General features: G+C 31.2%; 1 protein-coding gene across 1 annotated transcript in view; it reads left to right on the forward strand.

Moving 5' to 3' along the window:
• LOC108692203 overlaps positions 1–26,871 on the forward strand; it is a 121,090-nt gene that overhangs the window by 14,292 nt on the left and 79,927 nt on the right. Inside the window, exons 2-3 of the mRNA XM_018200363.1 lie at positions 2,108–2,188; positions 2,544–2,606. Coding sequence (XP_018055852.1) covers positions 2,108–2,188; positions 2,544–2,606 — 144 coding nt within the window. The remainder of the gene's footprint in view (positions 1–2,107; positions 2,189–2,543; positions 2,607–26,871) is intronic.

Genomic DNA, 26,871 nt, shown 5'->3' on the forward strand with positions numbered 1-26,871 from the left:
AAGTTGTTCTGTTCTTTATAGCTGATTGCATTAGTATAGAATTTATCTTTCTTCCTTTGTTATGCATTGTAAGAAGAAAGATAAACTCTAAACTCTACAATGCAGCTAGGATGAGAAACTGATTGAACGAATGAATATGCTCTCTCTCTCTCTCTCTCTCTCTCTCTCTCTCTCTCTCTCTCTCCCCTCTCTTTCCTCCCCCCTCTCTTCCCTCCCTTCCCTCCCCTCCCCCTTTCTCTCTCTCTCCCCCCCTCTCTCTCTTGTTCGCTCGATCATATCGTGCAATTGTGATTTGAATCCCTGCACATGTGTATTATGTACACATAATACTATAAGACGTATTAAATAATATATTTTTTAATTTTTATTCTTGTTCCATATAAATATATAAATATATACAGTTTAATAGAGTAAATATAGAAAAAGTTATTAAAAAATTTTAAACTCCTCCCATATTATGGGAATAATTGTAACCGGAAAAAAACCGTTAAAAACTGTAATTTGTATGGTTTTGGTATTTTTTCCCTAATTAACTGAAACTGAAACCGAAACACTTATCCGAAGTTTTATAAAACCGTAGTCAGAATTGAACTAAAAAAACGTTTTGATCTCTAGTTGCATACATGCGAGAAATTTTATCATAATAAAGTTACTTTTTATTTATTGTTATTTCGATAACACTAAATAACAAATTTTGATCAACATTTTTTTCACGATTTAATAATAGATTTTTATTTTTTATAATTAACTGAAAAAGTATGCTTTTCAAAAACTTCCTTTTATTTTAAAACTTCCTATTACTTTTTAATTTTTAAAAACTTTGCTTTGAATGTCTTATGTAATAATGTTAATTCGTAATAATATAATGTAATATACAATGAATTACTAAAGGTATATGTATATTACAGATTATTATTTTTAAAACGAAACGAAATACGAAATTTTTTTTATTATCTGTTTATTATTAAAGGTAATATTATATGAAATTAATTTCTTTCTAGATAAAATTTCTAATAAATACGATTTTCGATAACTAAATAATTCATTTTGTATAGCTGCGAGAAATTTAAATATTTTCTTATTTGATATGAAATTTCTTTTAATGTTTACATACAATTTTATATGTGATAAGATAATAATAATATTTAATATCAAAAAGTTACATTGATTTATAAGGTTTCTATTTCAACAATAATGATGCTTATATATTTTATTCAATAAAGTAAAAGAATAAAGTTGTAAATTGATTCAATTTGTAGAATAGTTTAAATAGAATTGTTTAAAAAATAAGAGCCTTGAGTTTTCAAAATCTATAGATGATGAAAGAATTACATTCAGGTATTTAGAAAGATTTATCTTATAAACAGAAGATTTATCTTACAAACCAGTATAATATAAACTAATTTAATTACGTTGCTATTATCCGCAGGACAATTGATAAATATCTTTATTAATCTTCATAAATATAGTTTCAGTGTAATTTGCATTCGAATAAATTATTCAGTAATTAACAGGGAATGTTCTCACTGCTTGTTAGCTTAATCAATCGTTAACAATGATAAATGCTATTATTCGGACGAAAGCTCGATAGTGATGGAACGGACGGTTTTGACGCCTTCGAAAATTCACAATTAAAGCTCAATTGTTAGAGTAGCAAGTTATTGCGTAAACATGCCGTTCTCTACGGAAAAGTAAATTGCCGAGAGGATAGATAGTAGGTCGGAGATTATAACGACAAAATAACAAATGACGTATTGGCCGGACAAGAGTGTAATTTTTAAGTTTAATTCTGCGGTTAAGTTTAATTCTCCCATGTAACAAAATGGGTGGTGGATGCCATCGCCCTGCGCTATGAACCCGATATATTTTACGGCAAAAAACAATGGACCGTTATTTCGTTTTCAATGATGTTTAACAAATGATTTTCACGACTAGATAACTTTGTTTACAAGAGTTTAAAAACGATTATTATACATAACGACAGATTAGATTTTTGCGAGATTTAAAGCGAGAATCTTAGCATTATGTACTTCGCAGCAGTTTCGGATTTCTTTACTGGTGATATGCAAATGTAATAGAATTAACAGTGGCTTCTCCCTGTATGTAGGGGACGAAGAGTGGGACGACGATAACGAGCAGAATGTCCTGGAAGCGGCCGAACAGGATAACGAAACGACGACGATTAAGCGTGAGTGTTATTTGTTAGACTGCCAGCTCTCATAGACTTTTCTTTAGTATTTACGTACAACAGGTGGCAACGTTTGCACAAGTGAATTATACAGAATAAATAGAAGGTGTTTTCACTTATTTTAACACACTTTATATAATAAAAATTGGGAAAATTGTAATATAGAAATTTCAACCTACATTAAATTGTTTGTGGTGGATTACACACAATTTATTTACTTTTCACTCGATAAATAAATATTTACGACATATAAATATGATATTAAACGAAACAATTTTATTTATTGAATATATAAATTAAATAAATTAAAATTAGATTCTTTGAATAAAAAATAATTACATCACATATATTTCAGAGGATGATGAAGAAGAGGATGAAGAAGAAGAGCTACAACGAGCATTTAGCCGTCAGTCAGAGGGTAAGATATATTTAGAATGATATACAAATAATGAAATGTTGTAACTGCTTCTTGTCACTTGAATCGTAATATTTGTTGCGAGCATTTGCATAATATTTTTAGCATCTGATTTAAATTCATATCTTATTCCCGTAATACAAGTGACATTAGTAATACAAGTCGAAATTTTTCTAATTTCGTTATTATTTATTATGTGAGGATTGTATTCTAAATACATCGATGTTCAAGGGGATTCTAAAGATGATATTTTTTCATATTTTAAGTAGCATTTAGACGATTACATGTCTTTACTGACACATAGACGATTTACGTGTCTTTACTGACGTATCTTTACATCAATATCTCGCTCACGTATGTCATACATACACATTTTTGTATAACAATTACGTTTTAATTAGACATCTAAGTCCAATTTTAAGAATCCACTTTAAGAGTCCACTTTACGCTGTTTCTTCATGCAAATTATTAGTCTGTAGATTACTATTTAAGTATAGATTGCACAGCTTTTATATGAAGCAAATGTTGTCACGATGTGAGAGTTCTGTCATATTGGATCAAGAAATGGTAAAGAAGATCTCAATTTTGAAATTTTTTGTCATCTTCGGCATAGACTTCACCTCACAGACACATACTAATGCGTATACTTTAATCCTGGAAAAGGATTCTTGAATCTGTAAAAAAGAAAAAAGGTAATTGTTATTCAAAAATTATATTTTAGTTTAGTTGGTAGATGACTTTAAAATCCCTTTAAATTATGTTATTTTGACACTAAGAAATGTTGAATATCAATTTAACACAAAATTTTTAAATAACATAATTACATTATATTAAATTAATATTCGAATATATTAAAAAATTCAACGCAAAAATTTAACAAGAAATGAACTATTTCCAATACAAATACAAAATGTTTTTTTATTACGTACGTATAAAAAAAAACCACAAAGGAAAAATGACACAAATCAAAATAGGGACAGAGTTTTTAAAGATAACTTAAATTAATATATTATATTATAAATTTCTAGAGAATTTTAAATAAACAATTTATGTTATTTTAAATTAGCTTATATTTAATACTGCAATAATAAATAATTAATTTTGAAATATATAATTTTTTTTTCTTTCTCCTAAACAATTTTATATTTTTTACTAGTGTCATTTTTCTAGCAAGAATATGACGAACATCTTTCATAACGTACAAATTTTTTCTATCAAAATTTGCAGTAAAATCGATTGCTTTGCTGCGCAATGAGAACTATCCCGTATACACAAAACCGGCCTTCTTTGCAACAATGCGAAGAAATTGCGAGAGAAAGAGAAAGAATGAGAGAAAGCCGCTCGGTGCATTCTGGTGCATTACTAGAATTGCCCTACGGGCACGCAACAATGCGTCGCGATGTATTGTCATTGTTGTTCGAAGGTGTTCAAGAAGCGCGATCCCGCCATAAATCCCATGAATATGGGATTCCTTGGTCCCTTGGGAGACGTGCAGCACGTAGCTATCCCAAGCACGAATGCATGTACATCGAACAATGCCGACATCGCACATTTTTCGCCTCTTTCCCGCGCGCGGATGATGAGGCGTGCGTTGGCTTTTTGTCGACAGAATGACAGGTTTTTAACTCCTCGTTCACGCGGTTGCAACCGAATGTATGCATGTTCGATTATTTTATCGTGAAGCATTTCATCGGTATTCGAAGTCAATGAAAAATGCAGAACGTACATACATTTCGCAACAATATATTTTTCGTTCTTTTGAATACAATTATTATAAATGTCTTTTTTTAACATAGTCAAATGTTAAGTATCCATTATTCGAAATTTTCTATATTAAAATTCGCTCCGTAACGCTTTCTTTCGCTTTTGATTTTTTAGTTCCCTTTTTAGTTCGATCAATTCTATGAAAAATAATAGGAACAAATCCATAATTGAAATTTATTTTAAACAATATAAAAAGATAAATATAGGTTAATAAGAGTCAGCAACGATAAATGCATAATTATTTAGTGAACAATCTGACTCTCATTAGCCTACTACATTTTCTTTTCTTTTTGTATCGTTTAAAATTTGAGAGTCCTAATATTATTATTGTTATTGAAATTTATTTCTACTACTATTTATTTCTACATTTATCTTTTTGTATTGTTTAAAATTCGAAAGTCCTAATATTATTATTGTTATTGAAATTTATTTTATTGCAATTATATATTTAATTTTCTACCGTAAATAAATTTTCTATTTTCGCCTCCAAGACAGCTAACGAACGGCCAACAGATTAACCGGATAGCATCTCTCGCGATGTCTACTTTTCGTTTTCTTTCGTAGTCTCCCGACAATTTCTATCCGAACTATTTTTGCGCTAAGTAAAATTTCCGCATCCCTTGTGTGCGCATAGCGTGTACCCTACGGTACCGCCCTTGTTACGTAACTAGCGAAACTGTCTCGAAAGATTCGTACCTTTCCCAAGTATCCAGCAGTTTTCCTCCCCAAGGAGGCCAAGAAGATCAAACCTTTATCCGCTCCCCCGTACGTACGGCACGATTATTATTTCAGGTTACCTTTCGCAAAGTGTACTTGCGCGCGCGCTTTATACTCGGAGGTAAAACCAACTTGGAGGAGCTCGCGAAGAACGAGGTTGCCTCCCGCAGGAGGCGGCCCGTACTCCCACGGGAGATGCCTCGTCCGTCTGCTTATCTGAAAACATCGAGCTTCCTTCGGCTTCTTTAATACTCCGTGTACCCACGCCGCTCATTAAACCATTGGGACATCGTTATTTTCTCCCTTTTTTTCCTCGTTTTTCAACCAGTGAACACACTAATGCCTTCGTTTCGCAACAATCGGTGAACATTTTCAAAGATGGCTTTTAACTTTCTTTAAATGTACCTTCCGTATTTAATCTTTTTAAACATTTCTTTTTAATGTGCCTTCTTTAAGGATCTATATGTTTCTCCGAGCTTTTGTCCTTAAATATGTAATACTCTTGAATGTCCTAAAAAGATAAATTTCACTGTTTGATGATAAAATCTCTATTTGAGAGAGATTTGAAATCCTTTGAACTTACATTATTTTAATATGACAGAATTATAAAAGCACTTTAAAAACTAAATATCAGGATTGAAAAGTTACATTATAAAACAGTAATTCATTACTATTATCATTTTTTCCTCTAATTTATTACCGTTACCCTCATTACTGATTAAATAACCTTTTATCGTTATTAAAAAATTAATGAGTCATTATAATTTCTATTACTTTTTTTCATCACATTTTGATTATTTTTTTTTTACACTTTTTCAAAATACATTTTTTCTGTGTGCTTTAATTAAGGATAGGATAATGACTTTATAAAAGTAATTTGTTATTGTTACTGATTTACAAAAGTAACTTATTACCGTTACTGTTATTTAAAAATTAATGAGTTATTCTAAATTTTACTTATTCGTCGCTTATTTTAATAACCTTTTTTTTACAGTTTCTTTTAGAATTGTTTATCTAATCACTAATTAAAGTTGAGAAAGTTATTTTATAAAAGTAACTCGTTACCGTTACTGTTGATTTAAAAAAATAACTTGTTACCATTATTATTATTCAAAAATTAATGAGTCATTAAAATTTTCATTATTTTTTTGATAATTTGATGTACCGCGTTTTGATAATCTTATTTGTATATACTTTTTGAACTATTTTTATTATTTACCAGGTTCAATAGAGGTCTATGTATAATGGTTATGGTATCACAACATGATCAAATATAATATTCTCTTCTCAGACTTGCTGTTGGCTCAATACTCCCAAAAATGTAAGAATAGTGAGTTTTGTATTCAAAATAATGAGAGAAAAGTGAATTTTTTTGAAATGTTGAGCTATAATAAGCTATAATAAGCTATAATAAGCTAATTTTAGATTTGATTAAAATTGTATAGAACATTATCTAAGGAAATTGGTATTATTTTGAATATAATATTTTATCCTGTGATAGTGATATATTCATTATTTAATATTCCATTAAATCTAAAGGTGTTTTTGAATTTTAAAAACAGTATCGTTAAAAATACACGTTTCAACACGTTCGATAGAGAGAACAACAAATTTTCACAATAATACAATAGAATTTAAATTCAAAAACTGAAATGACTTAGGAAACATGTCTGGAGACAAAGTTAATATTTTTTAAAAATTAAATGTATCATTATTTAATTTATATTTAGTTTATTAAGATTTTATAAGTTTATTTAAGTCTTTCACAACCAATAAAATTAGAACACATTTAAAAAAACTTTACTTAGAATAATATTAACAATAAGTTTTTCGCATTTCTACAAGTAATATCATTTTCTAATAAGTTTTTCATACTGATAAAGTTATTACTTTACATGGCACTTTACATATAACAATATATAATACTACTTTTCATGACTACCGCTCAGTATATTGATTTAACTTATATGAATTGAAATAACTGTAAATTATAATGAAATACTTAAATGAAAAACCTTTCTTACTCTCTAAATTTCATGGAGTGAAATTTTCGAAGAGATAATTTAGCCTGTTTTGAAAAAAGAGTGCAAATACGGCCACTCTTATTCAAGAGTGGTAGATTTCCGCTCCTTTTAAGTGAGATTTACTCTTTTGAAATGAAATTCACTCCATAGGAATGAAATCTCAATCTCTTTTTTGGAGTGAGGCTCCATCTATCCTGATATTGTACTAAATAGTCAGTAATAAAGTAAAAGAATCCCGCTATTATATATTCAAATTATTCAAATCTACTCAGAAAGGGGATAAAGAAACGCAGAAAAAAATTTTAAAAAAAACATGATTTATTAAATAGAAATTATAGTAAACACAGAAATAATACAATTTTAGCGGAAAAAAGTGAGAACAATTAGTTTTTACTGAAAAAGTGAACAAAGTGAGCCTTCTTCAAAATAATGAGTAAAAGCTAGAATAATGATTCGGCGGCAAGTCTATTTTTTTTAAAATTCGCTTACACACATTCCATATACATGTATTATACGTGTACAAAGTAATATAAAAGAAAGATAAATGTAATGTGTGACTATATTTATTGTTTACCTAAAAAAAGAACTGCGTTATCATAACATTACATAAGGAAATAATGCGCCAATATTCATTTATTACTAAAAAAAAAAAATCGTAAACCATTACAATTGACCATGTATAAATAATGCATTACTTCCCAACTCTGTTAAATACCTAATAAGAATATAGGTCAAAGTAATTACTGAGATATTTTAGAATCGGAGTTATGTTTCATTTTCGAATCCTTGAAGTGTATCGCGTTCAAGTAATGGCTGAATGTAATTACCGTGATATATACTTTCGCATTCTTCTTCTGCTTTTTCATTAAACTATTATGTTTCAAGTTAAGCATCTTGATAATGTTTGAAGAACAACATGCGTTTGATTACGGAATATTATTAAATTATATAACATCTATGAAGTAACTTCAATTTAAGAATTATAAATTCTTTTATTTATAATGCGATATTTATTTTTTGATATAATTTTCTAGACGTGTGTTAGAAATAGCAAATTATTATTGACACCGTTCTATTTTTTTATTAATATTATATTTTTTATATAAAAAAATGAAATTCTGAAATTTTTTAACTCTTTTCAATAATTATCTTCTTTACTGATAAAATATTTGATTTTTTATAATTTTCTTTACTCTTATAGCAATTTATTTACTTGGTTCTTTTAATGAGTAAGAAATTCGATATTTCTAGTTAATAATCTAATAACTGATTTTGGCAAACCGCGAGATGCAATAACGCATTTACTACTCTAATTTATTTAAGGCAAGGTGATAATTGATGCGCGGCACATACATCCCGCTATGGCAAGAATTTCTGACGCTTATGACATGCTATTTAACCATGCGATTATTCCGCTGAGACATACCTTAGAGATGCACAAACGCATCGATTCCTTCAAAATATCAGTTTAATCGCAAATAATATATCAACAAAATAGTATTAAATATAATATTAAATAGTATTAAATATAATATATCAACAAGAAAGTATTAAATATAAGAATATTTGAATAAGAAGTATGTCACTTATACTAAGATAAAAAAGTTGTTAGACTTTTAGATTAAATGCGTTTAATTGTTCTCAGTAATTATTTTAGTTCAAGTGTTTATATAGGGTAACCAGCAAATTTGCCGGCAAATATGCCGGCGAGATTTACGCTGCAAAAAAAATAGGAGTTACATTGTATCTTACTCTGTTATATGCTTTTATGTTATATTAGTATTGTGTTATGATTTCAATTTCTCATTATTAATATTAATGACATTATTGTGAATTGAATCGATTTATCACTGTGTTAAGTAGCGCCAGATCATAAATTATAATCTACATAAAATGATTACTGTAGGACATGCAAAAGACTTAGTCTTGGTTATCAAGACTTGATTATTTCGTAATACATGTAGTGACATATGAGTATAGAGAAATAGTAAAGTATGTTGTACAATAAAATACAAGTACTTTACTCTCGTATTCTTTGTTTAGTTTGTTATCTTGTATATAGCATCTTTGGGATATATGGTATGGCATTTTTAGCAGGCCAGATTTATGCCCAAAGCATACAAAGTACACAGATTGAATTCAGTACACTAAATACAATAAATGCATTACATGAAATATGTATCTCATGTACACTTGTAATACATTTGGAAAAATTGTAATTATTATTTGTTACTTCATATACATATTTATCATTCTTATTCTTCAATAAAACTTTATAAATGCATTTTATAAGTTATTGTGTCATTTTATGTCTTATTTATGCATTATTTGTGATTTTTTATAAGTACATATCCTTTCCCCTTCCCTATGAGTAGCCATATATCGCATCTCTATGGGATATACGGCAAAAATGCAAGGGTTTAAAAAAGTTCATTTTTTAACGAAATATACATATTTCGGATTTATATTAATATTTTTTTCATAATAGTAGACAGTACAAAGTTTTTATTGATATAGTTCGTTACTTTAAACATAGTAAATAATATTTAATAAATTAAGTTTTTGATAGGCGCGGCGTATTGGAGTTATCTTACTTAGATTAAATATACGCGTCATGTCAACAAAATCTCATAATTTAAAACATGTTATTTGTTTGAATGAATAAATATTTACATTATATTCCGTAGTCGCTGTATTTAGTTATGAATGAGTGAATGAGAGTGTGTGTATGAGAGAGAGAGAGAGAGAGAGAGAGAGAGAGAGAGAGAGTCAATTAATATATTCTTTAATTATATATATTTAAATACTAATTGAATATTTTTCAACTATATTTTTTAAAAAAGTATATAACTAAAAAAAAATTAATAAAAAAGATTTTTTTTAATCAGCAAACTTGTTTTTCATAGTATATAAGGGAGGCTCTTTTTTTATCTTATATTTGTATATATTAGGTGTGGGAAAAATTTTGGTATAGTTTCGATAGTCTCAATTATTTCTATAGCTTCAATTTCGGGAAATGAAAAAAAATTTTTTTATATGATTTTTTACAATATTTATCGATTACAATCCAGATTGATTAAGGAAATACAACTTTCCACGCGAAGCGACTTTCATTCCATCTTCTCCCCTGCTTAGAGGTGCATGACTTCCACGCGAAGCAGGAATCTACCTGAATGAAAAATCGTAAAATAAAAAAAAAATTTTTTTTCATTTCCCGAAGTTGAGACTATATTTTTTATTCTCACATTGAGTAGAAATTATATGCAAAATTTCAAGTAAATATCGTGAATGGGGATCATTCGAAACTATATTCAAATTTATACATTTAAGTTTGAACTTTCCAAACAATGATTACATTACCATGTTATAAGTTATCATATTTAGTATTTATACATTTTGGTGAGAATGGATGATGTCATCAATTACTTTGGAAACATATCGTTGAACAATATTAAGTCTGTAATGGAATTTCGGTTACGGGATATATCGACATAATATGCAACGTGGGATCACCTTTGCCACCTGCGCCATTCTATCGTCTTTTCGAAAGGAATTATCTTATAATATTATATATAATAATTCTCTCTTTTCATTTTACTCCGGATCATCTAGAATCCCCTAAGTCGAGGAGGTAATTACTTAATCATGGGACAAAGTCTCGAAATCATTATAAAATTCATATGAAATCTCTAAGTATAATTCGATAATTACATGTGCAACCACGAGAAATCATTATATATAATATCAATATAATATCAAATAAAACCGTATATTTTACCAAACGACTTCATATATTGTGAAAAAAATTATTTGTAATCAGATGAAATCAGATGTAATCTATAGGACAATATTTCAGCTAGTGGTTACTCCCTCGCCTTAAGTAATATGTTAAAGCAGAGACGTCAGATTAGTATAATTCAATTGAGATGGAAAATCGAGAAAGTAATTATTTCTACAAAATGCATTTCTTAGATATAATTATCTAAGAAAAATATAGAAACTCTTTTATATATAAACATTATATGTACCGAATAGAACGTAAATGCACGAATCGGAAAATAATACACATTCGCTTCTAAAGATATATATAGATACGAACATCATATCTTGACTCACGTGGGATTGCTAATGATTTCACAACGAGCTTCCGACAACACGATGAAGACAAATGTTTAAACATCCTCGAGTCTGTATGTTATCATCATCATCCGGGGAATATTTGAGGGCTTGTTTACTCCATAAAAGTAAGAAATATAAAGAGCGATAGAAGAACGATAGAAGAAAAGAAAGAATGTAAGAAAATGCTGACTAACACTTTATTACAATCTTCTTATTATAATCAACTGAAAAAAAGACTATAGAAAGAAACAAAAACAGAGAGAAAAAAAAGATGAAAGAAAGAAATTGAAAAGAGAATTTGAAAAGCTAAAGTTATCCCCATCGAGACTCGATTATTCAATCGGTTGAATTATCTGCTCGATTTTCCGTTTCCGTTTTTTGTATCTTGTTATTATAAAAGTAATAATGTCCATCAATACTTTTATTGTTAACGCTGTAATTATTTTTATATTCAATCTCGATTTGCTTTTTATATGGATTTCAAAATAGATGTCTAAGATATGGAAATATGTCTTGAGATCTATTTTGAAACCAAGTTTGGCATTCACATATGAAAATGACTTTGTTAAAATATTAAAAAATTTAGCTATATCTATATATATTACTTATGAAAATAATTATGTTGAACTCAAACTAATTGCTAGAATTAAAATTCTTTGCATTGTCATAAATTTTAGCGTTCGACATATCTAATTATTTTTATGATCCAAGAAAATTATTTTTAGATTTGCATCATAATTAAATTTTTAGATACTTCGAGCAAAATCGTTCTTCCTATGAGTATAGATTTGAAATTCCTAAACTATTTTATTTATATCAAAATAGACATTAAAGTGAGATTGTTCTCCTAAAACAGCCGGAACTTTTGACTTATATTTGACTAATGATTGACTTACGTGGATCTCTTATCTAGAAAATGTTTCCTTCTCTCCTTGCACTGACGAATCATTGGCGAAAAGTAATGTAAGTTAAACCTGCATGGTGCGCAAAACTTTGGCGGTGCTTGCCGTGGAAATTGCCGTACGGATAAGCGAAAAGTCGAGCCGCTCTTGTGACAGATTGAAATCTCTGACATTAAGAAAATGGGGGATCTCGAATTCCGATGGGAAAAGTCGGCAACTTCTCAGGCCTGATAGTGGGTGATGGCGCGCGGTGGCCGGGGGTCGACGTAGCGCGGCGGCGGTCGACGGGGAAGATTGTAACATCGTTCGAAATATCCTTCTCTCTCGTGAATTGTTTCTCTGGGTATTATAATAATTGCTATGATAGATTTGAGTAACTAAAAAGGATATGGATAGAAAAATATTTTCTTTCTTTGTAATTGAAATAAGTTTACTTTATTACATAGAAAGTATCATTATTGTAATTATGTATATATAATTTTAATTATATAAGTGAATGAATAAGGAAACCAAAGAAAAAAAGAGAGTTATTTTAAGAAGCATATAGAAATAACGTACATTTAATCGAGAAAAGATGAAAGATGAATACAGAATATAAAAAGAAGACGTAGTTAAAATAAAATAATTTGTTGCATTTCGTATCTCTCTGCGCGTTTCTGATTTATATAATAACAAGATACACAATGTAAAATAATCAACGTAAAATAATTGCATCGAGCGGTCTTGATCTTGACTCCCCTCTGGGAAGCTGGAAAGTCCTGTAGAGCTGGTCGGTACAGCTGCGACCAAGCGGGGCCACTGCGGAAGAGGTAAAGAGGGCGGCCGAGGGTAGTTCCAAGAGTGCGGCGGGGAATTAGGGGAGAAGAGGGTATATTATGGGGAATCCCGAGGGACCCTAAGAATAGTCCTGTGCGCATGCGTCAAGCTGATTAGTTCTCCCCTACCTTCCTCTCTGCTCTCCGCTTCCGTCCTCTCCTTCTTTCGCGTGCCCGAGTGCTGGCAGCACCAGAGGAGAGCATCAAGTCCCTCAGGACCTGGCCCCGCTGCCTCTTTGCGCCCACCTACCCTCTTCTCTTCATCGCTGCATCTCTCCTTTTCTTTTCTTCCTTACTTTGCCCTCTCACGATTTCTCCTTTTTTCTCCGTCGTATTTCCCACTTTCTTCTCTCTTCGTGATACCTTCGCCTTTTTACGTTGTTGCGTCTTATATTCCCGATATTGGCACCTTCTAATAAAACTCTCTCTTCCCTTTTCCCCGCATCTATCTTCATTTCTGTTCCACTGTCTCCTTTTCCTCCTTTCAATCCTTTCCTCCTTTCAATTCTTTCTTCCTTTCTCTCTAGCATGTTTCTTCTTCTTCTTCTCTTCATCGAGCTTTTCACGTTTTATGCCTTACGTCTTATATTCCCGATATAATACCCGACATAATACTAATAAAGCTGTATTTCGCAAGCCCCTGTGGATTTCTCGAAACATTTTGGAAAACGCTTTTCTATTGCACGGTCACATAAGGTCGCAATTGCACGTCAGGTCAACGATGAGTAATTCACGAATGATACACGAAATGACAAAATATAGAATAATTTTCCGCTTCTTGATATTTTTTTTCGGAAAGTGTTCACACGATTAATACGTTCATCATCTTTATATTTTAAACATTATTTGTGATATATTTAAATTGATATAAAAATGTGGATGAAGAAAATGAATTAAAGAGAAAAGAATGATTATACACATATGTTTATAACTTATTGTTAGTCTCGCAATAAAAAAGTAAAATTAACTGTGATAAAATTTATAAATAATAAAAAAATTTATAAATAATAAAAATTTTCATAATATAATTTAATATCTTATTTATAACATTTAAATCGAAATGATATATCTATGCAGATACAAACTCTCTCTAATGAATACTTGACGTCAATTATTATTTCAGTGCAAGAATAATTAGAGGTGCTCAATCAAAAAACAATCGATCACCTGATATATATAGGATTCGACCATCGGTTTCTTTCTTATCCTCGCTGGATATTCACAACGTAGAATCTTCATGACAAGCAGGTAGAAGTCACGAGTCTCAACTGACTCTTGATCCAGAAGCAAGGAGAACTGGCTCTACGTACAATGGCGTTTTCTCGACACGACTGTACTTGGCGATATAAGAGTGTCCCAGGTGACGAGCTGCCTCGGGCCATAGCGCAGCTCCTATGTATCCCTTGGGACTCCAAGTCCCTCTATCTCTCTCTGCCTCCCTCTCACTCTGCTCGTTCCTGTTGTTACTCTTCACCCTCGTCCTCCGCCCATCCTACCCTCCTACAAACCTATACGGTGAATCCTTCATGTACCTGTATCTTACGTACACTCATACGCGCTACATCCACGTGTATATCGCGTGGATGTGGCGCATACACGCACGTTGCGAATATGGTCGAAGGTACTCGAATACACGCGAGTAATCCATCTTCTTTTCCCGGTTGCATCCTGCGGTATTGTGCGCGTGGAACGTATTTTCGCAGACGCGCAAATTGTACCGGTCGACGGTCGGCAGTGCTGGCAAACACGGAAAATATGATACGGTCTCATTATAAACTCGCTCTCTCGACACTGCCACTTCCCGCATCGTACATAATACGATTGCATCACCGTGCACCACGTGATAAACCCTATAAATGCAGTTGCTCCCGCGATCGCGCGAGAATTCGGCATGTGCAGTGACTGTATTTTTACGAATCAACTTGCCGGGAAAACTCTTAAGAGATTTTCTGTCAATTAAAGCAAAAATTTCGAAATTGCTAATAAAATTTTATTATACTCGCGTTCAGTGACAGCTCAAAAAATTAACTTAGTTTCCAGAAAAGAAAAAAAACTGTTTTTGCAACAAATTGATAAAAAATTATTGACTGATAAATAATATTGGCAAGAAGAATATATTTTTAACACGATCTAATGTAATGTGTCATTTTTGTTATTTTTGCTTCATGACCTTTAAAAAAATCATCCCTTTGAGTTGTAATGATTTTTTAAATCATTCTTTTTAAGTTATGACAATTTTGATGAAATTAAATTAATTCACTTTTGATGATTGATAGGGTAATATTTATCTAACTTACGGTAATAAAAACTTAAAAATCATATTTTTTGAGTTGCAACGCTTTTAAAATAAGAAATATTCAGTTTCTTAGAAAAAAAATGATAAGAAACAGAGATAGTCTCGTCGTAAATTTCTGAAATTGTAAAATATTTATTTTAAAATAAACTACTCATAATTATCCACTTTTCGCGTCTAGTAATAGAACACGGCTCAAAAGAATATACGGACAAGACTTTCTTTGCAAAACGTTACTTTTCTGATAAATCGTTTCCACTGCGCAAAGAGGCTTTCCGAGAAGCGTTCCCAAGTGAAACGGTATTACGAAGTGACACTTCGGTCACGCTTTAAATTGAACAATCCGCAGCGTCGCAGTCTAAGCGACCGAAATGACGAACTCTTCTTTCGAGTATGAGATTAGCGCGACGAGATTAGTTCGAAGACTATAATCGCGGCTTCTCTCTTGTGATGGATAACCGACAAAGGACCATAGAAGTACTACCTGTTATTTCTCTTTTGCAAGAACGAGAATAGAAAAAGACCGCGAAAAGGAACTCGTCTAATAACTACTCGTTCAACCATTAATTAATAATTCGTGGTACTTGTCAAGACGCTCTCTTCAGTTTTTCCCCGATAATTTAATAACACAAAGAGATAAAAGATATCAATATTCATATTAACGATCCTTGTTTTATAGTCTTTTCTCATTTAAGATCTCTCTTCAAAATTTAAAATCTTTTCAAAGATGCCTTTTTTTGATCCAAAAATCATTGCTGAATAGTATATCTTTAAAATATTTCACATCGCTGTCATCACGATTCATATCTCAAGCAAAAATTTAACCGAACGTATTGATCCCTCTTTATTGACCGTTTTCACAACCTTATATAAAGTATTGCCACAGTTAAAGTAAGCGTTCCATATCTAGCGAAAAATAAATTTAAAAAACAGTTTTATTGAAAAATAATATTTATTTTTATAATAATTTTAATATTTTGTTAGTTTTCCGTTAGCTCTTAATTATTATCATCTTTTCCAAGAAAATACAATAAATTGAAAATTACTTTATACTTATGGCCAAAAGAGATTATATTTTTTAGATTAATATTATATTTTTATGTAAAAGATAGATTCTGAAATTTTTGGTCTTTCGATAATTATATTCTTTATATTGATGAAATTTCTCTTTCATCACTTTCTTTATTTTTATAGTAATTTATTCGCTCTTTTTATGATTTTAGTAAGTTAAAAAACATGCATCTGTATAACTAAAAATAAAAGTAATTTTTTTATATTACGAATTTTCCGATACTCTGTGTCAATAAATCGATGTTCATAAAAGTATCACGTGGCTGATTGCCACGAACGAAATCAGTCATAGAAATTAGATTCGCGGAATACCAAAGAAGTGAACTTTTTTTGCGTGAGCAGAAAAAAAATGTATCGTGTAAGAGATGATTTCGTTTCCTCGGACAATGATGCTTCTGATGAGGAATGTACCGGTGTGCTCTTGCATCGAAATATGACGGAAGCAGTCATACTCGGGTATTTAGGGACCTGAGAGCCATCGCGTTGCAACCCAACTTAACTTTTGCATGAACATACGGTATCGGGTACCACGCTAACTTTATGCTAATCTTCCCTCCTTAGGCTGTATACCGGCACTTCACACAATGAAAACCTGTGTCATAGGAAACTCACTTGCCCAGTTACTCATATACTTTCCGCAGCTCAAATTCCTAGTCGAATTAAGAAGATACAAAATTCTCGCACGAAAATCTATCTTATCTTCATCATTCGCCCAATTGTATCGAGAAATATGTTATTAAATTAAACTCTTTCCATTAGTTAACAATATTTTTATTTTGTTATCAGGATTATTTGTAACATTGTTACTGTTCATTACTTTTTAAATAATTTTTAGTAATGAATGGATAATGATGTTATATTTTAATGATGTTATATTCTCTATTCGTAACATTAATGATAATACAGTTGCATTTTTTGAGTAATGAATATAATAAAATTATTTTTATCGTTATTTTACACACATTTACAATATATGCGTTTGAAAAATGCATAAATGAGTTTTAAAAAAAGATTCCATAACCATTGCAATTAATAATTATTATAGATCTTTAGAACTTAATTAGTGACATAGGTAATTGGATGTCACTCTAAAAAGACTAGTGATCCTTTTTTCATGTACACCCAAGGATTTTGATTCTTTCCCTCGAAAATTTTCACACTGAGAAATGATCACTTTTCTACATTAATGCTCATAGTCCGTGTGCGATTAACGACACAATTAAACGACCTTATGTCCGCTTACAATTAAATTGACGTAAAGACGAAATATAACCTGAATTTTTGAAAGTTTTAAAAAAGTATCCGAGGGAAAGAATCGGAGTTCTTAGGTGTACATCTAAATGCACATGTTATACGTGTAATTAATATATCCGTATTTCAATCCGTGTAACTTTTAATACACAGGCACACGAGCGTGTCCCCAAATATAGCGTAAATGTTAATTATACGGATACTTTTGTTGTAACAGAGTGTCTGTTATCATATATTTTGAAAATGATTCAAAATTACGAAAAATCGTGAAATATTGGGTTATCCGGAAAGTTCGTGCCGATGTTGAAGGAAAATTGAAATGCAGAAAATTTAAATTTTAGTACACATTTATTAAATTATATAAGTTAGTCGGCACGAACTTTCTGGACAACCCAATACATTTCGTTCGATCATTTTGAGGGGCTACTCTTTTAAGAGGAAATTGCTTCCCCCTTCCCCCTTTAATTTAAAAATTTCAAATGGAATTCTCTTTATTGTAAAATATCATTTGAAAGGCGAATAAAAAGAGGCGACATCAGATATGACTGCTTCATATTTCGATGCAAAAACTTATTCATACATTCCTGAAGCATCATTATCAACTGAGAAAACAAAATCATCTTTTACACGATATATTTCAATGTTCTATGCTCACGCGATAAAGTTCACTTCTTCAGTATTCCGTGAATTTAATTGCTATGACTGATTTCATGGTAATTAATCATAATACTTTTATGAACATTGATTCATTAGCGCCGGATGTCGAAAAGTTTGTAATATATAAAAATTATTTCTATTTTTAGCTAGATGCATAAAATTTCTTCCTAAACTTAAATTAGAAATACCAATGTTTTCTAATTTATTAAAATGATAAAGGAACGAATAAAAAAAGAAAGTTTTTTGTTTAGGTTAATACATTTCTAGTTCGGAAGTTATTCAATATCAAAGTTTGAAAAATTCTGTTTGTTCTTATATTCAATATATGTTGAATTTATTGCAGTAAGGCTCGGTTGCATCAATGTTACAGCAGCTTGTGAAGACATATCTAAGAAAATATTGCAAACAAAAGAAATTTCGTAATTATTTTAAAGCTAAGAAATGCTCATTTTAAACGGTTAGGTTCGATTACACCAATGTTACTTTGACTTTAAGCGAGATTTAAAACTCTATCTGTCTCGTTTTAAAGCCAAAAAAGAGACAGATATTGAAAAAGTTTTAAGCTTCGCTTAAAATCAAAGTAACATTGGTGTAATCGGACCTAACCGTTTAAAATGAGCATTTCTTAGCTTTAAAATAATTACGAAATTTCTTTTGTTTGCAATATTTTCTTAGATATGTCTTCACAAGCTGCTGTAATCTGTTTTGTTCAGAGCGCGCTTGAATGCATTGGAATGCACTTACAATAACATTTCTGCGAATACATACCTTATGCACAGCGAAAAACTGTGTACATATATAAATTAGTCAAAAATGTTTTGAATAACGAGTTCGTGCAGTTAACTTAGACAGAACGTTTTATAATTTGAAACCCAATTATTCTTCACTATGGATCAATTATTTTATTGTCTAGAAGTGAACGGTGTCTATTTTGAAGAGTTACTGCAATAAGTCCAATATATGTATATTAAAGGACAAATAGAATTTTTCAAACTTTGATTCTGAATAATTCCAAACGGGTCAATGTATCAATTTTCGCATTGAGCCAAAAACTTTCTTTTTTTATGCCTTTTTAAATGATATGCTACAATAGGAGAGATTCCATCTGAAATTTTTAAGTTAGGGCACCCTTAGGTGGCAATCTCTTCGATCCCCTTTGAAGAAATAACTTCTCGAAATGATCGAACATGTATTTCACGATTTTTCATAATTTGATTCGTTTTCAAAATATAAGAGTGGTAACAATCTTCATAGACACCCTGTATATTAATAATCACACGAAATAAAATATGAATATATTACATGTATATCCATATATTTTAATATACATGTAACTATATTTGAAACGAATATACGCGCTTTTCAAACTGTATATTTCGATACACGTGTATTGTGTATTTCAATATATCTGTGTACTCATATATTAAAAATTATACGGAACTGTATATTAATTACACATGTACACGTACATATACATGTACGTAACATGTGTATCTCCAATACACGTTCAAATGCATGATTTCTAAAAAAAGATATTACACAAAGTTATAACGTCTTAAACTTAACTTGTTGACAAACTTAGCAATTTTGAGATAATGTTTGTACAAATTTTGAAATCTTATCACGACACTCCTGTAGAGTTCATACTATGGCCTGCAGATTGGACCGTAAAGGAGTGCACACACCTGCGTATTATAAACAGTTATGAGATCGTAAGCTTTCGCAGAACCAGTTAACTGGGGAATTAGCGAGCCGGTGAACTCGAAATTACGGCGGCTTTTGACATAGCCGAAAAGGATGGACTGTGGCGACTCTTGACAAACGCAACCGCGTTGTAGCTGAAGGGACTATAAATTTCGACGGGTGGTACGCTTCATTTAAGTGCTGGATAGAGATCGACATTAAACCCGCTTCAACTTTCGACTTAATTCGACATGTCGGAATCTTAATATAAGGGATTGCGATTGAATAAAACGTATAAAATTGAAATAAACATTTTTAGAAAAAAATATGTATTCTATAGTTGAGTAATAAATTGATATGTAAAAGTAGATATATTAATAATTAAAATATAAAACTTAGATATTGAAATTTCTAAATTACTTAGCTTCTTGATTTGAATTGAATATTTAAAAAAAATGTTCTGAAATAATTATGTATAAACACTATAAAATCAATTGAAAAAGAGTTTAATTACAGAGGAAGTTAAATCCTACGATTATAGAGAAAAGAGTGCAAAAGTTATTAGAAATCTCAAATCTTTACTTATTGCAAATGCAGTCATAAAATCAATCATATTTAATAAAAATGGCAAACATTTTGTTCCAAAATCAGCCAAAATCCTTTCTCTAATTGCAAAATCAATTAACCAATTAATGCTCTATTTTATAAATAGAAATCGTATTACTATATTATACATGTTTATTAACTAAAAAATAATAAATTTTTCTTAATTTTTCAAAAAAAAGAATCTTCTTAAGAAGATCCTAAAGATAATTAATCATATTGTAAGTAGCATTTATACATAGACGACGTATCATTGACACATCACTACATTTATATCTCACTCACATGCCACACATACACATAAATTTTCGTATAACAATTACGGTTTAATTTATAGACGTCTAATTGTAAGTCCAATTTTAAGAATTTCATACTGTTTTTTCATGCAAACTACTAATTTGTGGATTACTATTTCATAAATACAGATTGCACAACTTTTATACGAAGCAAATGTTACGACTGACAGCTATGGAGCGCCATATTAGAAATGATAAAAAAGATTTCAATTTCGAAATTTTTTGTTATTCTCAGCATAGACTTCACAGACATGTATTAATGCGTGTAATACTTTAATCCTGAAAAAGGATTTTTAAATCAATAAAAGAGGAAGAAAGTAATTATTATGCAAAAATTATATGGTTTTGTCAGTAATACAAATATAGGCTATAGGATCCCTTTAAGAGATCCTATATATCATATAATTTTTGTATAACAAATACTTTTTTAAAAATACTTTTTTCTCTTTCACAGATTCGAAAATTCTTTCCTAGGATTAAGATATATACATTAATACGTGTTTGTGGAGTTTATATCGAGAATAACCAAAAATTTCGAAATTGACATATTTTTTATCATTTCTTAGCTTGTAACATGGCTTCAAGCTGTTAAATCGTGGTAACATTTATTTGATATGAAAGTTTTGCAACCTGTACTTACGAAATAGTAATCTACAAACACATAATTTGCATAAATAAATAACGCCGAGTTCTTAGAATTAGACGCTTTATCACGACGAATTTGTTATACAAAAATTGAGGCGAGCGTGCGACTGTATCATAGGTTGAGATATTGGTAGTATATAAAGATATGTCAATGCGCTTGAAAACAGAGATTTCTGGTGACGTCGGAGTTCGAACTTTAGGATCCTTTTAATAGCTTGAATGAAAACAATTATACAAATTTTTTTCGCTCTTATTAAAAAAGTTTTAAGTGAAGATAACGACTTTTGCTACTTAAACAAACAAGTTTTTTTATTTTTTTATCACAAGATTGAGTACAAATTTCCAAATATGGAATGTTGGGATTCGTCATATTTGAAAGGTAACAAAAGTATTTACTATATAGAGATTGGGGATAAAAGTAACATTTTGACTTTAAAGTTATAATAAAGTTATAATAGTTAAAATATAATATTTACATTAAAAAAATATGTATTTTTAGATGTAGAATTTATTTAGCTACAAAATTTTCTTTGGTTAAATTTTTTTGTAACTAGAAAAAAAGTTATGTTTGTTTAAAGACTGTGAAGAATTTTGTTATAACCCCCAAAGACAATATATACGATTATAACAGTAGAGGAGGATAATTGTACCACATTTGCTAGAGGTACACAACTATATAAGTCAACTACATACTTTTTCTTGCAGTTGTACGAATAGATAACTAATCCTTTATAACTTCTTTATGTCTGTTTGTATAAAGACATTTTTTTTATATAGTTTATATAGTTTTTCTCTTATCTGTCTTGTCTTGTTAGTGGAATTCTATGAAGAAAAATACAAATAACATTGTACAAAATACTAAAATCAAATTAAATAAGTTTGAGGATAATTATAATGTTACGACAAACATTGATATTTCTATTATCTCCTAATGATATTTTATGATTCATAGTAATTTTTTTTATAAAAACCTAGATAAAAGTCAACTCAAATGTGCAAATCATCAATGCAGATAATTATTAAAACATATTATTATAATACATTATATCTTCATTATAAAGAAAAAAAATTTTTTTGATTTTATGTACGTAAAGAAACTTGGTGCATGAAAAAAGTAATTTCTACTCCTGCACTCATGCACGTTCCGCGAGAACCAGCATGTAACGAATGATTCAATATCGCGGATCTGTCTACAGAATTTTACATGCAGCCGCATATACATATCTATTACAGTTTAAGAAATATTAACGATGTTACTATTGTCCCTTATTACTTTTGTTCCCGGTCTCTTCTAATTTTTATTAAATTATATAGTTATATAGTCCTCCGAAAAATCGGTCGCGTATGAATGAATGTCGATGAAGAAGAGACGTGTCCAGTAGGGACTCGTGTCAAATTAAATTCCTACGAAGCCGATGTCACGTATATACATACATGTATATATATGTATATACGCACAAGTACACGTATAGCACACTTTCAATATATGTATAATACACGCTAGAATACAGGATTGATAGTCCTACAACGGCGAAGTACAAGGAACAGCCATCTTTCTCAGAAAGAAATTAAAGTTTTCCCTAAGGTATAGTCTTCTTCTTCGCTTCTCTCCGATCCCTGTCGTCTTTCTCTCTTTTCTCCTCTCATCGGTGTCTTAGTCGCAAAGTTCTCGTGTTAAGGCCGGGTAGGTCGAAGGATACTGCCATGGGGTGGTCGTAGGGTGGCATCGGCTAGCCCATTGCTATTATTTGTGACATTCCCTGGGGACGGACCTGCCCTTAACAATGGCATGTGCCGATGACACTATACCGGGTGTCCGCGATATCATTTCACTTCCTTTCGTCGCCTTCCATCATTAGGCATGATCTAAAATTCTACTGACCATAAATGATCGTCGTATGTAATCGTTTACGCAATATCTTGCAGTCTCGTGCAAAAATTTCATATTTAGAACACAACATTCTGTTTTTAAATGATTGTACACGTTTGTACATTTATTTTTAGACGTGGCACTTTGTGCGATTTCGTCGCGTGTACATTTGAATCGGATTTACGAATTATGAAATTCACGCGCTCATTTCACGCGCAGTCATTATACCACACCAATAGTCGAAGGACTTAGTTTACGGATATGAGTACGCCGATGGTGTTTATTTTTTTCGACTGAATTAGTCAGTTCAGAAATCAATGACGCAGCAACTGCAATTCCATTTTCTAGCGAAAAAGAATACCGCATACTCGAGTTTTATTCCATTGATGGTTTCGGCGGTGGTGATAATATCGGGCCGAGACGGCCAATTAAAAACGTATCAGCCATCCAGCCACTTCGAGTTTGAGTACCAACCGAATTGAAGAGCCTCGAAAAATATATGTTCCAATTGTTTCGCGTTAGATGTATAAAGTTTTTATGATAGAAAAATTTCAAATGATACAAAAATCCCAAATACAGACATCCAAATTTTAATTCTTGTTATTAAATAAACTGAAGTACAAATTGTATTAGGTGTACAACTTTGCTTCCGCCGTTTTTTTCCGAAAGTCGAGGCTTTATTGTAAAAAACTGGTTATACATTTATGATTCAAAGTTGTCCATCGCTGGCCACTACTTTCTCCCATCTTTCGGGTAGCGTACGAATCCGGCGTCGAAAAAACTGGTCATCTTTTGAGGCTATCCACGAATCGATCCAATTTTTTACTTCTTCATAAGACCGGAAGTGCTGGTCAGCCAGGCCGTGTGCCATTGATCGAAACAAGTGATAGTCAGAGGGAGCAACGTCTGGAGAATACGGCGGATGAGGTAGGACTTCCCATTTCAACGTTTCCAAGTATGTCTTGACCACTTTCGCAACATGGGGTCGAGCATTATCGTGCTGCAAAATCACTTTATCGTGTCTCTCGTTGTATTGCGGCCGTTTGTCTTTCAATGCTCGGCTCAAACGCATTAATTGCATTCGATACCGATCGCCTGTGATTGTTTCAGTCGGTTTTAACAGTTCATAATATACTACGCCGAGCTGGTCCCATCAAATACAGAGCATGACCTTGGACGTCAAAATCATCGTTCTTGAAGCGTTGAAATCACTCACGACACGTTCTTTCACTAAAAGCGGCCTCACCATAAGTATTTGAGAGCATTCGATGAGCCTCAGCCGCAGATTTCTTCATATTGAAGCAAAAAATTAAAACCTCCCGCAAATGACGAGAATTTGGCTCGTAAACTGACATTTTCAATTGAGAATAACTTTATGATGCAGACACAAATCGACTAATGTTTCTATGGGGTTATGTTGACAGATGCCCAAGTTTATTGTATGACGTCTATGATCTATTTATTTCGACCACCACTTACCGCTAAAGCCATGTATAGGAAAACGGCGGAAGCAAAGTTGTACACCTAATATGTTCTTTTACTTTAAAAAAGATATAAAAAAATACGATTTTATAAATATTATCGTTTATGAATGAGTTTAAATAAACGTAACTCTATCAATTAAAAGTTAATTAACTTAATTTCATAAAAAGATTACCAAAATCATCATAAAATGAATGATTTCAAAAAATGCTCCAAAGTGTCACAACTAAAAGGAGTAATTTTTTAAAGATTGTGAAACAAAAACAACATTTGATCATATTGAGAATTTCTTTTTGTCAATATTATTGTGATTATCAATAATATTTCCTGTCAAGAAAAAAATAAATTTTTCTTTTTCTGAGAAAGTTAATATTTTGAATTGTATCACTTTTGAATAAAGGAATATCTTTTTTTAAAATTACGTTTTATATTGTAATTTTATAAATATTTATATCATGATTTAATTTCTCAATTTTTCTCAATTTTTCAATTTCTCAATTTTTAATATAAAAAGCAACTATTATAATATCTCTACACATTTTCACAAAAAAGGCAATTTCAAGTTTTGAATTAATTATATTACGGGCTATTATATCACATTTGTAAAATCTTTCATAAAAGTAGAGATCTTAATATTAAGAAAAATAATAACAATAATAAGACGTATGCGTGAGTTCATGCAATAATGAAATTAAGCATCACGTTAAGGAAACAAATATAAATTATAGGATCAGCTTACTATAATAATTTGCATTGTCACGTGATGCTTTTGCTCTCCCAATCTAGGGGACGGCGATGCTTAATTGCTCATTATGATGCCTTATGGTTCTCGATTTAAATTATGTAAAATCTAACTCGTTAACAATACAATGATGATACATATAATTTATAAATTATTTTCCCACTTTTATTCTCTTTTAATTTAAACTTAGTGCAATTACAAAATTACAAAACAGATTCAAAAATAACTCTCAAAGATATTTTTCTTTGTAGATAGACACTTTGTTTTTCAAAATGTCTATCTAAATGTCGAAAATAGAAGATCGTTACTCGAGTAATGATATGATCGACATTGGTGTCTTTATCTTGAAATTTTTGATGCTAGCTACGTACGAAAATTCGACATTCCATTTAAACACAACCATGTTTCCCTTTTTCCCTCGTTGTCCTCACAGATGGGATCCAATTCCAACGAAATGAGAACCGCGACCATGAGAGCCACTGGCGTAATCCCGCGGGACTACTGGGAGCAGTGGGAAGCCTCTGTACCCGTGCTGGGGCTATACTGGGCTACGCCGTGGAGAGGGCGCTCCCCAAGGAGGTAATTACCCTCCCTGCCACCGCCCGACCACCCACAAGCCATCGCAACTTCAACTCCTGCCGGAGTTACATGCTAATACAAAACCAAAACCGGTTCCCAACAGCTTTGCTAGCCGTCCGTCGAATTCCCAAAATTCATATACGTACGCGCATATAATATATATATGTCTACATACGTATACACGTGCACACAATGATGAAAACCATGCGCGAATACATGAAAAATGATGCTGGACGTCGCGATGTACAATCGATCCCCAGTATTTACATGTAATATCTACCGATGCAACGCGACAGTACGTTTAATATATGTCGCGTCGTATAGAAATTGCGGTTGTATTTTTTTATTCTGCGAATTAAATTATTGCTTTCCCGCGAAAAGAATCACGTTGAAATGCCCGTTATCCGCGTTAAAAGAATTTTTGTATTCCGCGCAGTGTCGGTATATCGTAACAGCGTATACGTTTTCGCACAACGAGAATTTTCGTCCAAAACGCCAAAAATGCATACGTTGCTTTAAACATAAAAACGGATTAATTTTGCATCTAAGGATAATAAAATAATAAATACGTGACAACCTGGAAATTAGTGTGCAGCTACACTGCGCTTTCACATTTTCACCTTTTTTTCCCCGAAAAAGAGAACGACAATGATTTCTCACGAAAGAAAATCCCCATGTATTTTTTTTTCCCAATTTCCCATGTCCCGTTTCAGAGTTTCAGGTAGAGCGGAGTCTCTCGCGGAGAGTTTGTTTTT

This window comes from Atta colombica, unplaced genomic scaffold (assembly GCF_001594045.1).
Source record: "Atta colombica isolate Treedump-2 unplaced genomic scaffold, Acol1.0 scaffold65, whole genome shotgun sequence".
In the NCBI taxonomy this organism is placed as follows: domain Eukaryota; kingdom Metazoa; phylum Arthropoda; class Insecta; order Hymenoptera; family Formicidae; genus Atta; species Atta colombica.